Source organism: Meles meles, chromosome 4, assembly GCF_922984935.1.
Source record: "Meles meles chromosome 4, mMelMel3.1 paternal haplotype, whole genome shotgun sequence".
Classification (NCBI taxonomy): Eukaryota; Metazoa; Chordata; class Mammalia; order Carnivora; family Mustelidae; genus Meles; species Meles meles.
This window is the reverse complement of record NC_060069.1, coordinates 94,091,100-94,109,951: the sequence shown is the minus strand read 5'-3', so window position 1 is coordinate 94,109,951 and position 18,852 is coordinate 94,091,100. Positions and strand designations below refer to the sequence as shown.

At 37.1% G+C, this 18,852-nt stretch overlaps 1 protein-coding gene across 7 annotated transcripts in view; it reads right to left on the bottom strand.

The window, feature by feature from the left end:
- TFDP2 (transcription factor Dp-2) overlaps positions 1–18,852 on the bottom strand; it is a 170,771-nt gene that overhangs the window by 100,701 nt on the left and 51,218 nt on the right. For 3 of the 7 annotated variants that reach the window (XM_046002554.1, XM_046002552.1, XM_046002553.1), the window contains exon 2: positions 10,062–10,128. In XM_046002554.1, the coding sequence (XP_045858510.1) occupies positions 10,062–10,128 (67 nt within the window). Of the gene's footprint in view, positions 1–10,061; positions 10,129–17,896; positions 18,020–18,852 lie in introns of those variants that run through there. The other 4 variants (XM_046002555.1, XM_046002557.1, XM_046002556.1 and 1 more) reach the window with 3 other exon arrangements.

Here is an 18,852-nt window from a genome sequence, read left to right as displayed (position 1 = left end):
ATTAAAAAACAAAACAAATGAGCAAAGGGAAAAAAGAAGAGAGAAGCAAACCACGAAATGAACTACAGAGAACTAACTGCTGATTACCAGAGGGGAGGTGGGGGGGGGGTTAAACAGGTGATGGGGATTGAGGAGGGCACTTGTGATGAGCACTGGTGTTGTACAGAAGTGCTGAGTCACAATACTGTACACCTGACACTAATATTACACTGTATGTTAACTAATTGGAATTTAAATTAAAACTTACCAAAAAAGAGAAAATCCTAAGGAATTTAAAAAAGACTTACTAGGACTGAGTTACACAAGGCAGCAGGCTGTAAGATCAAAATATAAAACCCAACTGTATGTCTACATACTAACAGAGAACTGAAAATTGAAATTAAAAATACCATTTGCAATTAAAAAAAAAAACTCAAACTAGTAAGTGATTATGGCAAAGTTGTAGGATATAAGGTTAATATATAAAATTCAACTGCTTTCTTATATACCAGCAATGAATCATTGGAATTTGAAAATAAAAACACAAAGACATTACATTAGCACCAAAAAATAAAATACTTAAGTATATAGCCAATAAATATGTGTAAGAGCTTTAAGTGGAAAACCACACAACTCTGATGAAAGAAATTAAAGATCTAATTAATGGACAGGTAGTACATTTTCAGGGATAGGAAGAATCAATACTGTTAAGATGTCAGTTATTCTCAGTACAGATTCAGTACATGCTCAGTCAAAATCCCAGTAAGTTATTTTGTGGATTATCAACAAACTAATTTTAAAATTTACAATGGGGGAAAAATTTTAAAAATAATAAAATTTACATGGGGGGGGTTGTACCTGGATAGTTCAATGGGTTAAGCCTCTGCCTTTGGCTCAGGTCATGATCTCAGGGTCCTGGGATCAAGCCCCACATTAGGCTCTCTACTTTGCAGGGAGCCTGCTTCCTGTGCTTTCTCCCTCTGCCTCTCTGCCTACTTGTGATCTTTCTCTCTGTCAAATAAATAAATAAAATCTTAAACAAAAAAATTTACATGTGGGTGTCTGGGTGGCTCAGTCAATTAAGTGTCTGCCTTCAGCTCAGGCAGGTAATGATCTTGGGGTCCTGGGATCGAGCCCTGTGTCATGTACTCCCTGAGCAGCCTCTCTCTCTCTCTCTCCCGCTGCCCCTCTCCCCTGCTCCTACGTGCTCTTTCTAATAAATAAATAAAATCTTCGGCTCAGGTCATGATCTCAGGGTCCTGGGATCGAGCCCCGCATCGGGCTCTCTGCTCCACAGGGAGCCTGCTTCCTCCTCTCTCTCTGCCTGCCTCTCTGCCTACTTGTGATCTCTCTCTGTCAAATAAATAAATAAAATCTTTAAAAAAAAAAAAAAAATCTTAAAAAAAAAAAAAACCTTACATGAAAAGGCAAAAGACTCAGAATAGCCAACACAATATCAAAGAAGAAAAGATGGAGGGGCACCTGGGTGGCTCAGTAGTTAAGTGTCTGCCTTTGGCTCAGGTCATGGTCCCAGAGTCCTGGGATGGAGCCCCGAATCGGGGTTCCCTGCTCGGCAGGAAGCCTGCTTCTCCCTCTCCCACTCCCCCTGCTTGTGTTCCCTCTCTGGCTGTCTCTCTCTCTGCCAAATAAATAAACACATTTAAAAAAAAAAGATGGAGAACGAACCCTACCCAATTTTAAGACTACTATAAATCCACAGTAATGAAGACAATGTGGTATCAGCAAAAGAAAAGGAAAATAGATCAATACAACAGAATGGAGAGCACAGAAAGAGACCTACACAAATATATTCAGCTCATCTTTGAGAAATGTACAAAGGCAATTCAGTGGAGAAAGGACAGGCTTCTCAACAAATAAGACTAGAACAACTAGAGATCTACATGTAAAAACAAAAATAAAAACTAGACATAAATCTTACACCTGTATCAAAACAACTCAAAATGGATCACTGACCTAAATGTAAACAGCAAAACTCCTAGAAGAAAAATAGGAGAGGGGCACCTGGGTGGCTCAGACGGTTATGAGTCTGCCTTCAGCTCAGGTCGTGATCCCTGGGTGCTGGGACTGAGTCCCACATCAGGATCTCTGCTCAGCAGGAAGCCTGCTTCTCCCTCTTCCACTCCCCCTGCTTGTGTTCCCTCTCTCACTATCGCTCTCCTTGTCAAATAAATTAATAAATAAAAATCTTTAAAAAAAATAGGAGAAAGTCTAAGTGCCTTGGATTTGGTAATGACTTTTTTAAAAAGTAATCTCTACACCCAATGCGGGGCTTGAACTCATTACTCTGAGATCAAGAGTCACATGCTCTACCAACTGAGCCAGCCAGGCACCTCTGGTAATGACTTCTTAAGCACACACCAAAAAGTATGAACCCTGAAAAAAAAACTGGTAAGCTGGACTTCACTAAAATTAAAAACTTCTTTGTGACAGTCATGGTTTCTCTACCACCAGATAAGGAACATCAAGTCTTTGTGTATCCTTACAAGAAATATTATGTGTTTGTACATTGCATCTTTTTTTTTTTTTAAAGATTTCATCTATTTATTTGACCGAGAGAGAGATCACAAGCAGGCAGAGAGAGGGGGGGAAGAAGGCTCCCCGCTGAGAAGAGAGCCCAATGCGGGGCTCAATCCCAGGACCCGGAGATCATGACCTGAGCCAAAGGCAGAGGCTTAACTCACTGAGCCACTCGGGTGCCCCTGTACGTGGCATCTTTTTAAACAAATGATTATATACATAGCAAGTTGATCTGCACTTTCGCTACCTTAATGTGTCTTTTAGATCATTAATACTTATACATAGCATTCTTTTTTTTTTTTTTTTTTTTTTTTTAAAGATTTTATTTATTTGACAGAGAGAGATCACAAGTAGACAGAGAGGCAGGCAGAGAGAGAGGGAGGGAAGCAGGCTCGCCGCTGAACAGAGAGCCCGATGCGGGACTCGATCCCAGGACCCCGAGACCACGACCTGAGCCGAAGGCAGTGGCCCAACCCACTGAGCCACCCAGGCGCCCTTATTTCCAATTTTATATCTACATGCTATTCCATTGCATGTATTGAACACTAATCAAATCTTACTGGTGAACTATCAGTTTTCAATATTTTGCTATTACATATAATACTGCAAAGACTAAGCTTCACTTTCCAAATCTCACAGCACATCAGTATAACCAGTTCCTAAAATTGGGACTGCTGGGTTATAAGAAATGTGAATGAATAATTATTGCGAAACTGCTTCCTATAATGGCTGCACTAATTTAAGCTCCTACCAGCAGTATGAGAGAGCATATGTTACCCTACACCCTTGACAACAGTGTTTTATCAAATGTCTTAATACTTGCCAATCTTATAGAGTGGAAAGTGGTACTCAGTGTACTTTTAAATTACAAGTTTTATGAACGAGGTGGAGTATCTTTTCATTTGTATAATTTCCATTAGTGTTTCTTTTTCTGTGACTGTTTATTCCTAAGTTTTGCCTATTCTCTAAAAATTGGAGTGTTGGCTTGATTGTTCCCTTGTATCACTACACAATATTCCTCTTTGTCCCTTTAAAGCCTCAAGGCTCTTAGTATATTTTATTTGATATCAATACTATTGTGCTCACTGTACATCTTTGGTCATTTCTTATTTTTAATCTTTCTTAGATTTAAGAATTCTGAATACATTTTTAGTTCCAAAGCAACTTTTTCTATGTTGCAACTGTATTTTCTTGAGAGTTTTCATTCCCTTTTCTATCACAGCTTTCTCTAGTCTTTTCCATTATGTCTGCTTCCACAGGAGGAATCTGGTTATTCAGTGATTCCCTCTTTGGAGTTGCTGAGTTCATTTTAATAGGTTATATTATTAATAACCACGGATTACTGCAATCTCTTGGATGGTGCCAGAACTGACAGTCATATATAAGATACCCATGTTTTAAATTTGATGTGCAAGCAAATGAAGGAGCTGGCAAAGTGGAACTGCTCTGCTGAAGTTACAAAGGAACAAGTGGAGGATATATGGCAGACCTCACTCACCTGCACAGATGCGAGCAATTCATCCCCCAAGTGCAACCCTCCTGACAGCTGCTCATCAGGCAGCTTCCCAGAGGACTCTATATAGCTTGTAGGCAAGTATGGTCTCTTTCCACATGCAGAAATATCCAAACGTACAGACCACCCACTAGCATGTGCATCTCAGATAACAGAGAGATCCTTGATCTTCACCAAAGATAAAGATGACTTTCAACACTAGACATTATGAAGCTCTATGTTATAGTATTTTACCTTCCATTTTTCTAAATAATGCACAATTACATGATTTATAACAAGGACATACAAATATTCAACTACTATTGATTCCTCTACTATTCCCCTGGTTATAACTGAATATAATTATCTTCATGTCTGTTCTTATTTTAATTATCTAAGTTTTAAACCTTCAACTCTTAAATATGTGTCCTAAGACAAAAAACTCAGAAACCTTATTCACTAAAGTCCTTAACACTTTTTCAAAAAGTTTTAAGTTCCTTCTTTACACACTTTTCAAAGATTAGATAGTTTTATTTTTTTAAAATATTTTATTTATTTATTTGACAGAGATCACAAGTAGGCAGAGAGGCAGGCAGAGAGAGAGAGGAGGAAGCAGGCTCCCTGCTGAGCAGAGTGCCCCATGCAGGGCTCGATCCCAGGACCCCGGGATCATGATGTGAGCTGAAGGCAGAGGCTTTAACTCTCTGAGCCACCCAGGTGCCCCATGATTAGATAGTTTTATTAAAAGTCTGGAAACATATGGCAAAACAAACTGCTGTACTTCAATATCTACGAAATATAACTGTGCTACACACCAAGCTAGACTATGAAGACAAAAACAGGAAAAAGCACCCTGCCCTCAAGGGTCTCAGAGTTTAGCAAAAGAAAAGGGCAAGCTATAAAGAAATAAAATATACTGTGATAAGGACAATAATAAAGTATGTACAGGCTCCAAAGGTTAACGCAAAGGAAGCACAGTAACAAAGAGCTACAGAGGAATTTGTGGTCAGCTAGATTTTTAAAGAGCAAATAGGAATTTGCCCAGTGGCCAAAGGAATTACAGACAGACGGTAAGGACATACATTCCTTCAAAAACGTTCCTAGTTTGGGACAGATACTTTGAAATACCTGTCCCAGAAATACAATGATTAATTAAGATGAATTCTTTGACCTTACAGAGTCAGGGGAGAGTAAACCAGTTAAAGTACAGTGTGATAAATGCTACAGTAGGGATAAGGAAAGAGTATTAAAGGCTTAAGGGCCTAAACTTCAATGTGAGTAATAAACAGTAATTAGCCTGGTGAAATACATATCAGGAGTGGAATGGAGGACCATGTCAGGGATCATGGCATTCCAGGCGTAGAGAAGAGCCTAGAGAAGAGCAAGGACAGAGACAGGAAGTGAAGACAGAGAATGTAGTTCAATATGGCAGAAGAAGAGGCATCTAAGATAAGGCTGAAGTTGAAACCAAGAACCATATAATCAAGGGTTTTTAAATTTTTTTAAAAATTTTATTTTTAATCAATCTATACACCCAATGTGGGGCTCAAACTTACAACCCTGAGATCAAGAGTCATGTGATCTACTGATTGAGCCAGCTAGGCGCCCCAAGGCTCTTTCAAATCAGCATCTGGACTTTATCTTGAGGGCAATAAGGAACTACTAAACTAGTTTTTTAACATGGAAAGACTGTTCAGATTTGTGTTTGTGAGAGCTATACTACAGTAAATGAAACAGAAAGAAATAAATCTGGAAGTAATACAGCAGTTACAGTAATCCAGGAAAGAGTTTCTAGTGTCTGAACTAAGATAGTAGCAACAGAGAGAGAGAAAATGCATGGGGATGGGAGGGGCTGAGAGACTGAGGATGCAGAATGAACAAGCCTTATAAATGATTTGACTGGAAGCAGAGAGAAAGAAAAAGGAATCAACGATGAGGCCTCTGTGTCTGGTTTGGGCAAAGGGTGAAGGTACTACTTTTCAGTCAGATAAGGAAAAGGGGAGAACAAGTTTTGAGTGGGTGAAATAATCACTTAATTCTGGACAGAGAGAGTATGAGATACAGAGAAGTTGCTCAAATGAAGCTATCAATAAGCAGCTGGATATGTAACAACCCAAGACAAAGTTTGGGTCAGAGATACAGATTTGAGAATAGTCCATATACAAAGTAAATGATAACTAAAGCAGTGAGAATAGATAAAATTGCGTGGGGAGAATGAACAAAGTGAGAAGAAAACCCAAGACAAAACCCCACAGAATGCAAATATTTAGAAGATGAAGAGCTGGGAGAGTAGACTGAAAGAGAACCACCAAAAAGGAAGATGAAAATATTAATATGAGGAAAAGGAGTAAGTGCTTAATGAATGCTATGTGTCATGCTAAATGATTTATGGGCACTACCTCATTTAATCCTTAGACACTCTATGAGCAACTTATTATATTCTGCATTATTAGAGATATGGCTACTTTAGCATACAGAGATAAACCTGCTCAGGTTTATACATTTGGTTGAGTGTGAGAAGTGCAACCAAAATCATACCCAATCCTCTAGAGGCCTTTTTCTTAACTGTTACACTATACTTCATTCTTTGAAATCAGAAAAAATATGGTATCACAGACACACAAAAAGGCAGTGATTCAAAAAGAAAGACACCATCCCAGTAGCAATGAGCTCACGTAGCAGCACCAAGATCTTGTTTCTAGTAATATTCTCCATTAAAAGTAATCAGGACTCCTTAGAAAAATGACTGATCTGAGGAGTAGGCAGGAAATATGTAAAATGAGCCTGGAGCATCTTGTAGTCCTAAAAAAATAAGTGCTCAAAACAAAAATAAACAACAACAAAAAAAACCAAACCCACAATAAGGGACATGTCAAAGGGACACAGAAAACCAACTGACAGCTCACAACGGACACAGCTCTAACAACTTAAGCAGAAAATTAAGTAGTATTAGACTGTATAACCCAGAGTATAAATTAAATTCATGAGTCCATACTAATATAAATAAACCATTAAATAAATAAATAAGAGAGGAGAGACAAATCTCGGGTGCAAAAGTTCCAAATAAATGATGTAGATATTTCCCCTTACAGAGGTAGAGCAACCTCTCCACTCCTCAAATAATGGGCTCCATGTAATGACTTCCTTTCAAAGACTACAGTATGGAAAGGGGGAGAGGGTAGAGAGTTACTTCACAGTACTGAAACAGGACAAACACTACCTCAGCCAAGTGATCAAGGTTCACATCAACAATAAGTCATGTTGACAGTATGGCCTTTGATATGCTGTGATGAAAATGGCACTTTATCTCTGCGGTTTTCCTCTCAAAAACTCGGTAACCCTAATCTCATCATGAGAAACTCATCAGAAAAATCCCACTGAGGCACTTCTACAAAATACCTGAAAATTATATCTCAAAACATAAAATAAAAACACGGAAAGTCTGAGACATCGTCACAGGCAAAAAGAGGCTGAAATGTCATGAAATCTCATGAAATGTAATATGGTATCCCGATAGCTCTCTTCAAACAGAAAACGAACATTAGCTAAAATGGGAAGAAGTATAGACTTTTGTTAATCAACATATATTAATTTTGGTTCATTAACTGTAAAAACTATACTAGACCAATGTAGGATGTTAACAGTAGGGGAAACTAAGGAGTTTATGAGAACTCTCTGTACACTATCTTTATAATTTCTCTGCAAATCTAAAACTATTCTAAAATTAAAATGTTAATTAAAAAACAAAGGGGGGTGGGGCACCTGGTGGCTCAGTCATTAAGCGCCTGCCTTCAGCTCAGGTCATAATCCCAGAGTCCAGATGGGAGTCCCAGATGGAGCCCCGCATGCCTCAGTGCTCTGTGGGGAGTCCGCTTTTCCCTCTGCCCCTCACCCCATTCTCCTGCTCTCTCTCTCTCTCTCACATAAATACTTTTAAAAATAAATAAGTAATAAAAAAACAAAGGGGGAAATTAACTGTGTCAAATGCTGATAATCAAAAAAGAAAAAGACAACCGAGAGCAGTTTCAGTGGATTAATGGAGTCAAAGACAGATTACATCGGGCAGAGGAGTGAACTAAAGCTGAGAATGGGATTGTAAGTGTATGGCTTTTTCCAAGAAGTCTGACAATGAGGGGAAGATCAAATCAGAGCCAGAAGTAGACATCAAGTTAAAGAAATTAACTGTTGTTTTGTTATGTTTTGTTTTGTTTTAAATAAAGGTAAAATTCACATACCCAAAATTCACCTTTTAAAGTGTACAATTCGGGGCACCTGGGTGGCTCAGTGGGTTAAAGCCTCTGCCTTCGTCTCAGGTCATGATCCCAGGGTCCTGGGATTGAGCCCCACATCGGGCTCTCTGCCGCGGGGAGCCTGCTTCCTCCTCTCTCTCTGCCTGCCTCTCTGCCTACTTGTGATCTCTGTCTGTCAAATAAATAAATAAAAATCTTTAAAAAAATAAAAAAAAATTATTAAAGCTGTAAATTTTATGTTGTGTGTATTTTACTACAGTGAAAAAATTGGAAAAAAGTGAGAAGCATTAAGGCTTGTAGTATCGCATTTACTGTTTCATAACACAGATTTAAATTCTCAGAATAATTCTACAGACATTATTTTTTTTTAAAGATTTTATTTATTTATTTGACAGATGGATATCACAGAGAAGCAGGCAGAGAGAGAGGAGGAAGTAGGTTCCCTGCTGAGCAGAGAGCCCAATGTGGGGTTCGATCCCAGGACCCCGGGATCATGACCCGAGCAGAAGGCAGAGGCTTTAACCCACTGAGCCACCCAGGTGCCCCTTCTACAGACATTATTAAGCTAGACTTTTTTATACTGAAATACAGACTTCTCTAGCCTTCTCTCCAGGGCATATACCCTTTGAGGGTATATCTATCTCTCACAGCTACCTATATTATAATGACATGTATTTTGTTCCTACCTTTAATAATGAAAAATATCAAACACATACAAGGGAAGAGAGAAAGGAATAATGAAACAACATATAGCTATCACACCACAGATAGTTTTGTTTTATCTCTAATTCCACCCACTTGACTCTTCTTCCCCCAGTGGATTATTTTGAAGCCAATCCCAAACATCGTATCATTTCAACCACAAATATTTCAGTATGTTATCTCTACATACTAAAAGATACTGTTAAAAGATACATACAGCATGATACAGGCAGAGTCCTGCATAAATTATTGTGCTGTTAGGTCAGATTTCTGATATAAGCAATCCTTCAGTAAACCACATATTAGATATAGGAATTTTGTATATATTGATTCATTCATACTCTATTACAAGTTAAACCACTAGGAAGTAAGACTATCAAGCAAGAAAATCAAGAAAAAGTGGCTTGAACAGTTAGTTTCAATCATAAGAGGATCATTAATCAAAGGTGGTCTTAAGGGCACCTGAGTGGCTCAGTTGTTTAAGCATCTAACTCTTGATTTCAGGTCAGGTTATGATCTCATGGTTGTGAGATCAAGCCCCGAGTTGGGTTCTGTGCTATGCATGAAGCCTGCTTAGGACTTTCTCTTTCCCACTCCTTTTCCCCTCCCAAGCCTCCCTCTCTTTCACATGGGCTCTCTCTCTTAAAAAAAAAAAAAAAAAAAAAAAAGGTAGTCTTAGAGACCTCTTAGGAAAGAGATGGAGAAAAGTGACACAAATACCACATACACTCTCAGGGGTGCCTGGGTGACTCAGTTGGTCAAGTGTCTGCTTCGGCTCAGGTCATGATCTCAAGGTCCTGAGATTAAGCCCCACATAGGGCTCTAGGCTCAGCGGGGAGCCTGCTTCTTCCTCCCTCTCTGCCCCTTCCCCTGATCACACTCCCTCTCAAACAAAATCTTAAAAAAAAGTACCACACACAATCTCTCTCCCCTCATTCTCTCTCTCTCTCTCTCTCCCCACCTTTCATGATACAAGTTATTTAGTATATGATAACATAACACGGTCATATTATATAATTACTATACATAAAGTAATACACGTAACTGCATATTTTATAAAACTAACTCAATGCAGAAAATTTCTAGTCATCTGTCCTTACCTTTTGTTGGACTGAGATTCTGGTCTATAAATCCTCTCAGTTCTGCATTTGTAGAAGTCAAACCAACCTGAATAAAACAGTTTTAAAAATTAAAAACAGGATCTCATGTATTAAGTGGTCATTTAATAACCTATTTTACACTTTCTACTGAAGAACCATGTCAAATAATATAGATAGCCACATAAAAATTAATTAACTATACCATCGATACCAGAATTAAGAAGAAAATGTTGCTTAAAATGGGAAAAACAGAAACTGTCCAGATTAAGATGAAAATTAATGAAATAATGTCACTAGTGAATGGAACCGAAATCTACAGATTTTACTGATGGTTTTTTTGAAAGCAAGTAATGTGGCAGTCCTGAAGTTGCCAACAAATATACCACAATTCCGCCTTCACGATGCCCTGAATTTTTATTGTTCATAATCGCTACCTATAATGCTTTTCAACATTATGATATGTAATGGATCAGATAAAGACCATTAATACCACACAGCAAAGGTGAGGTCTACTGGTCTCAAATCCAGCTGCCTGGGCTCATACTCTGGCTCATCAAGACTACTATGTGTGTGGTCATGGTGAAGTCACACAAGTTCTCTACCTCTCAGTCCCTTCAACTGTATACTGAAGGATGCCAGAAGTGCTTACCAGTTTAGGTGCTTACCAGTTTAGGTTATTAGAAAGATTGAGATAGTTCATGTAAAGTATCTAGCACAGTGTATGGCACACAGTGCTCAATCATAGTAACCTTCATAACTATTAATATGATACCCGAGGATTATCTATAGCAAGTGTGTTTATAAATTCACCTTTAGACAATTTATTTCATTTAATGTGACAGCCACCGGACTTCTTAGAATCACAGAACTAAATACGGTAGTATCATCAGAATTTTAAAAACTTATTACAGAGCTAGGAGGAAAAAAAAACTCTCCGTTTATACGGTAGTATCATCAGAATTTTAAAAACTTATTACAGAGCTAGGAGGAAAAAAAAACTCTCCGTTTTTGAAAACTTGACATAAACAAGATTCCAATAAATGATTCTACTATTACTATTATATTATTGTTTTAATCCATATAGATTTGTCATTTTCAAATATCAATGCTAACGTGGTACCTCAAACATCCTTTCAAAGTACTAGCACATTAAAAATATTTTAAAGAACACAAAGCTTTATAACTTTGTATCTGTGCACTTAATGTTATTTTTAAACTACCCATTGCATTAGCAATATATATTGTTCAAGGGCACTCATTTGATACTTTACAATTTCATAATGTAAGAGCTAATTATTTCTTTATTTAGTAATTCAAATGCACTACTAATAGCTGTTTCTTTTTGTCAAGAGATAGATTGCCAGAAATATTTCTACATATCATTCACATCATGGAAAAGTAATTCTGATGCAAACCTATCTCTAGCATCTAATACTAAATTTTTATGACAACAGTTGAGTGGAAGACATCTAAAATGCACCTTCTCAATTCTATGTAGTTAATGGTGCAGATACTTAATTCTATCTAGCTTCTTATAAGTATGTTATTAGAAATAAACCCTTTGCAATAAAATTTGTAACAAATTACTACCACATAGATCTCCAGAAATGCTCACAAATATTAATGTTAAGTGTTCGATTTGTAGGGCGCCTGGGTGGCTCAGTTGGTTAAGTGCCTGCCTTCAGCTCAGGTCATGATCCCAGGATCCTGGGATCGACTCCCACATTAGACTCTCTGCTCAGTGGGGAGCCTGCTTCTCCCACCGCCTCTGCCTGTTGCTCCCTCTGCTTGTGCTTTCTCTCTCTCTCAAATAAATAAATAAAATATTTCTTAAAAAAGTTTTCAATTTGTAAATGCCAAGAGTTTACTGTGGCATCACTAACATGCCTCTCTTGAAAAAAAAAAAAACAAAAAACTTTTCTGCTAAAAAAGAGAGAACTTTTATTAGTGTTCTATTGTAAAAAGCAAAGAAGGCAAAGACAGCCTTTAATAGTCTATGCTTAATATAATGTGATCATTTAATACACATATTACAATAATTTCAAAAGCACCAGTTTATTCTTTTTGTTATTATACAAAGATAACGGCAAAAACCTCAACTGAAACCACATATTCACAGCAGAAAACAGTAACTGGGTTACTGTTATGTTTAAACACCTGCTCTTAATGGCCAACTTCTGCGGAGTGAAGCAGAGAATGAATCTGGAAACTTTTTAAGCAGCAGTACATCTGCATCTTAAAAACTAACAAATTACACCCTAAAAAGATAAAGGTCAATTGTGAGTCAATCAACACTCCATGCTAATTTTGGTCTAATAGACAAGGGGAGGTATTTGTATTTAGAGATTATATAAATACTACTAAAATTAATTAAAATTTCAAAAATTTATTAATCTCTACTTTTTCATAAACACTATAAAGACTCAAAGAAGATTATTTGAGAGCAGAAAAAGTTGGCTAGGAAAGGCATTTAAAAATAACTTTTCTTTCCTTACTCTATTTAAGAAGAATATAATAATAATAATGGTTCACCGAGCAAAAGTAAAAGCTGAACTCATTTTATGTAAAATTTTTCACCTAATAAGGTCCTGAGAAAAGTTTTCTATCTGGATATTCAAACACTGTGCTGCATACTATAAGCAGTCACTAAATGCCTGTAGAATAAAAAATATCCAAGCCCAATTTTCAGGGTTCAAACCTTATTTCCCATTAATAACATAATTTCACTAACATTCAACATTTTAAATTGGTGAAACTGAAAGAAAAGAAGAATCAGTGTGAAATGATCTGTACACTGAGTTCAGCTCTGCCATCCACAAGCAAAGTGATCTTAGCAGTTACTGCAAATGGAGAAGACAACACCTATGCGCACGACAAACTCAGAGAGCTCCTTAGATCAAATTAAATAATTACGTGAATATGATTTAGTGACAAAGCAATACCTACATGCGGGTTGTTATTCAGACGGTAATGACTTTAACTCTTCAACACTGACACAGACAATTCACAAAAGGGAGATGCAACTGTACATACAGAACACCAGTGTGACCCAACTAGCAACTAGAGGGTGCCTGTGTGGCTCAGTTGGTTGGGCAACTGCCTTCTGCTCAGGTCATGATCCTGGAGACCTGGGATCGAGTCCCGCATCTGGCTCACTGATCAGCCAGGTCTGCTTCTCCTTCTCCTACTGACCTCTCTCCTTGCAGTCTCTCTCTCTCATCCTCCCTCTCAAATAAATAAATAAAATCTTAAAAAAAAATATTAACTAGCAACTAGAGAAATGAATAAACTATGTACCATTTTTTTGCTGATTACATTGGCAAGACTAAAAAGAAAATAAAGGAAATGGCACTCTCATACACCACTGATGAATATATAAACGAGTGCAACCTTTCTGAAATGCAATTTAGCAACATGAAACAAAAGCCCCCCAAAGCACACACCCTTTGGCTTAGCAATTTCCTAAGACTTTGCTTTATGGAAATAATCCAATGAGTAAGCAAAAATAAACAAAAAGCTAAAAAAAAAAGGAAAAAAGGAAAAAAGTGGAATTTACTTAATGGCCAATATCAGGAAATTGATATGAGTCCATACAGCAGATAACATAAAACAGTCATTTAAAATGATGTTGCAGAGATATTAAGAAAAGACATTCATCATCAAGATTAAGCTAAATATTGGTTTAAAAAACAGTATGACCTCGTTTTTATTCAAAATATTTATACACATTTTGTTATACACATACACATTTGTATATATATCAAATGTCTTACTAGGCAAAATTCTGCTGATAGTCTCTAGGCTAGTTTCTTTACCTGTATTCTCTAATTTTTCTGTAATGAGTATCATGGCTTATATATTATTTAAAAGATTCTTTGATGAGGCAAAAAATACACATCATATTACCTTTCAAATCCTTTATTGTATACTGAGTAAGCTTAAGTCAGGACACACCTGCATTTGTGGTCATGAAGAGTATCAGTGAATATTAGATACGATTTAACAACAATTTTATCCCAGAAACAATGAATATATTGCCAGCTCTACAGACTTTCCTTTTTGCAAAATGATCCATCCCACAATTCACATAGTTCCAGTATGACTGTTAATCTTTGAGCCTCAACTAGACCCATGACCCAGACCTGGCCCACTTCTTTCTCCATATGGGCTTGTCTAAGCATCTGAATCAAGCAGGGTCAATCAAAAGAATTTGAAATATAAGTGCTGAAAGGGAAAAGTTTCTTCTTTTCTGAAGTAAGAATTATAAAGACAATATACGGTATTCCACAACCATATAGAGCCAAGAGATGGAAAAAGGGAGACAGATCCCTGACACCATCATTTGGTTCCCCTGTAACCAGATGTGTTTGAAGCCAGAGTACCACAGACTTTCCAATTGTGTGAATCAATACATTCCATGTTTTGCCTTAAGCTGTTTTAAGTAAGGTTTCTATCATTTGCAATGATGAGACCTACTATGGCACGGATTAGACAAAAATAACTCCTCACAAAAAACTGTTCTCATAAGAGATATGTAAAATGAGAAGCAGAAAATAAGGATGTAAATATCTGAATACATGTTTAATGATGGCTCTGTAAGACCTGGGCAATCTCTTCCACGTCTAAGAGTTACTTACTTCTCAGTGGCATGAGACACAATGGATCATTCCCTCCTCCTTAAAACACTTTCTTCACTTGGCTTCCAGATCATCAGGATGACACTGGAATGTCCATTCCTTTCTGGTCATTCTTTATGTCTCCTTTGCTGCTTCTCCTCCTCCCCAGATGTTGGAGAATCCCTGTGCTCGGACCTTGGGTCCTCAGGTATACTCTATCCATTCACATTCTATATAATCTCATGTAGTACCACTACTTGAAAATAATTTAATATGAAATGACTCCAAATTTCTGTATCCAATCCCAACCATTTCTCTGAGCTCAGAGTCATTTATCAAGCTACCTAGCCATTATCTCTACCTGGTCATTTTTAGGTCTGTCAACTTTAATATGTTCGAAATGACTGTTGAGTTTGCCACAAAATCCCACAGTTCCCCCAAGAGTTTTTCTTCTCATTAAACAACATAACCATTTATCCAGTTACATAAGCCAAATACTGAGAAGTCTTTTTTAAAATTTTCTCTGCCCCCATATCCTTATTACTCAATAACTCCTAACGGCTGTCCCTTCAAATACATCCTAGATCCAGCCACTTTTCCCCATCTCCAATATCACTACCCTAGGCCAAATCACAATAGTTGTCTGAACTACTGAGATAAGTGCCAAATGAGTCTCTTGCTTCTACTATGCCTCTCTTCCATCTATTCACTCAGCAATCAGGACAAACTTTCTAAAATAGTAAGTCTGGTCACAGCTGACCAGCAAATCTCCAATGGCTTCTTACTGTTTTTAAATACGCACCTATCACCCAGAATTTGAGGCTCCACGTGATCTGGCTCCTGCTTTCTTTCTGACTTCATCTACCACTTTTCCTTGCTTACTCTGTTCCACTTACAAACTGGTCACCTGGCTGTTCCTTGAACAACTGCACATTTTCCTGCCTCTACCTGGAATGTTCTTTTCCCAGGTACTCATAAGGCTGGCTTCCTCTTCTTGGATTGAGACTCAAGAGCACTTCTATCTAAACATCATTTCCTTAAAGAGAATTCTTCTGAACACTTAAGTTGAAAAACTCTGTCTCACTGCCATCATTCTCTTCTCCTTCCCTGGCTTTACTTTTCGTAACACTTATCATTATCTGACATTAGGTATGTATTTATTGTCTTCTCACACTACAGACACTATAAGCCGCAGGAAGGCAGGAGCCTAGAACATTATCAGGTACATATACGGGGGGCAGGGAAGAGAATGAATTACTCATGGCACTGTGAAATAGTATAATCCTTTCAGTAGGTATCTTGATAAAACATCTTAAAAGCCACAAAAATGTTCTTCTCTCTTGCAGAATGGCTAGTGAACTTGACTGGTTATTTTCAGATAGCCTATTTCAATTCTTTCCCACATGTGTCAGCTCAGCCCAATCTGAGGCTTGACCTCTTCATGTCCCTAACTCTAAGATATCAAAAGAGGATCAGCTCATCACTTATCCCTCTCCCCCTAGGTTGCCATAACAGAAAGAGAAACATGTTCCTCACTGTGTGATTTCTTCCAAATATACAAACAAAATAATAGGAGTATAATTACCACTCGTTCAAATGCTTTATGTTACTTTAGGGAAAATACTTTTAATATAGCAAATTGTACATATGACTAGAAAGATGATATTTAATTCAAGGTAGATTTTAAGCCAAAATACGCTTGCTATTTGAATGTTAAACAGCTTTTGGTTCAAGATAATTTTTACTTCCCTTTCTTCCTAAGGAGAAAAAAATCAAGATAATATTCTGCAAGAAAATTCCCAATACATAGACTAAAACTTTGCTTCTTCTTTTCCCCAAATAACACGTTACAAATATACATATAACAACCTTAGATTAAGGCAGAGTGCTCCTGATAATTTATCCTAACAAAATTAATTAAGTGATACTGAAGCAAAATCTGTATCTGCTTATAGCTGCTTAGAGCATGTCAAAAGCAAGGTTAATAATAGGAAAATAGAGATTAATCATGAAGGATTTTGTTTTTCATGTTATTCTTTAGATGTATAATGGGCAGTATTTGGAACTATCTGTCTGGCTGACAAGGAGACCTTTTCACACAATAGAATGCTCGCTTCTCCTAGTTTTAATTGGGTTAAACCACTAGTAGATATCACACATGAGCAGTAGCAGAGGTCCACCCCAAGGAGTCTGAAATTGGAGCTGACAAGGGCAGACAGATCTGTCAAGTTGTCTTCATCCTTTCCTTGGCACCTCTCTTTCTCTGAACAGGCTGGTTCTGTGACACATATATTGAGAGGCTGCCTAGAGAACTAAGGAGCATGATTTGCAGAGAGAGACAGAGTATAAAGCAGATGCACACAGACAAGCAGAGATAATATAAGGAGACTAAACACTGCTTCAATTTCTGGTACATTTCAAATTTTGCACCCAGATCTTTCTGAAGGCCCACTAAATTCTTACTCTTAGTCTCTAGACATTCCTGTATCTTTATAATAAATTCCCTTTTTAAAGTACCAAGCTGATTTCTGTTATGTACAATCAAAGATTCCGACATCATAATGTGGGAACAGTAAAGAAATTGTAAGTTATTTCCCTATATGTTGCAGTATTTATTTTCTGGCATAATCCATCACAGAACTGGAACAAAATCTATTGACACAGTCAGACAATAAGAAAATAACCTGAAAGGAAGCTGATTCAGAAATAGAAGCCTCGAGCAGAGGAAAGAAACGGAACAGCTTCTCCAAAACATCAAAAACCTAATGGCTCCTCAGGAATCATTTCATGGAGGACAGCTAAACCATATCTCAGTGTACATACTTCCTTGAGTAAGTCCACAAAAAAAAAAAAAAAGGGGGGGGCCAAAGAAAACTGATTTTCTCAATAAGGCTAGTAAATCTCCAGCAAGTACCAAAACAAAGATTTATACAGTACCAAAAATGGAGAGGGGTGGGGAACTTTCTAGAGATAGCAATTTTGCAGCTGTTGAGAAGGTACAACTTGGCAGCAATTTATAAGAACGCTATTGTGCCCATTCAAGTGCTATACTCAATAGCACTGAATTTCACTATCTCATTTTTTGCATAAACAAAGACAATTATAAACTAATGCCAGTAAATTGAACTTGATTAATTAGAATAGTGAAGAAAAATGTGCATAGGAAAAAGTACAACTCATTTTAAAAATACTTACATTCAAAAATTTACAAATACTTACATTTTTTGCCGTCATGTCAAATTGTATTCGATTTAAAATTCTGTAAAGCCATTAAAAAACAAAAAATAAAAAATAAAAACATAAAAAAAAACTTCGTCTTCAATAATTCTTTAAAAGAACATCCTGTTAAAGGGGGAAAAAAGAGGGAATAGTAATGTAATAATAATAATAGGCAATGTTTATGTCATATTAACCATGTGACATGCATTGTTAAGTGGATTATTTAAATTAATCCTCGCAAAAACACTCTGAGATATGTACCATTTTAATCCTCATTTTCCAAATAAAAATTGGGGCTTACAGAGGTTAAATATCCCACCAAATCAACTCAGCTAACAAGTGATAAAACCTGGGCTCTGAAATATCATACGATGTTCCTTTAGATAACACACTGAAAGAAACACCAGGGCTTCTTGAAGAAATAGCCAGTTCCAGGGTTGGGGCAAGAGATGTGCAAGATAAGACTAGAACATTTTATTGCCTCTACAGTAAGGAAGAGCTCAAAAAATGATGGAGACATATTAGAAGTATACAGGAGTCAGCTTAAGGGTCTACAACTACACAATCTGTAACAAGTGGGCACCAAAGTATACACAGATAATAACAGATTATAATAGACTATAAACTTTTTGAATAAAATAACAATCCAGGACTTCACACTGATAGAAACAAATAATGAGGAAGAAGGGAAAGCTCTTCTCTGCAATATTATACCAAATAGTAAATATAAATGAATGATGCAATGAGAAAACCACCAATTTGTAAACATCATCATAATACCTGATTAGACAAGGATTATCATAGATACTAAAACTTTAGTGGGTGAAAGTTGGTAAGAAACAGGATATTTACATAGTCTTGAAATACCACCCCACAAAATACCTATTCATTCAAATTTAACAGTGAAGAAACCTGGCACCACATAGCTAAAGTGATCAAACCTACCAAATGACCAC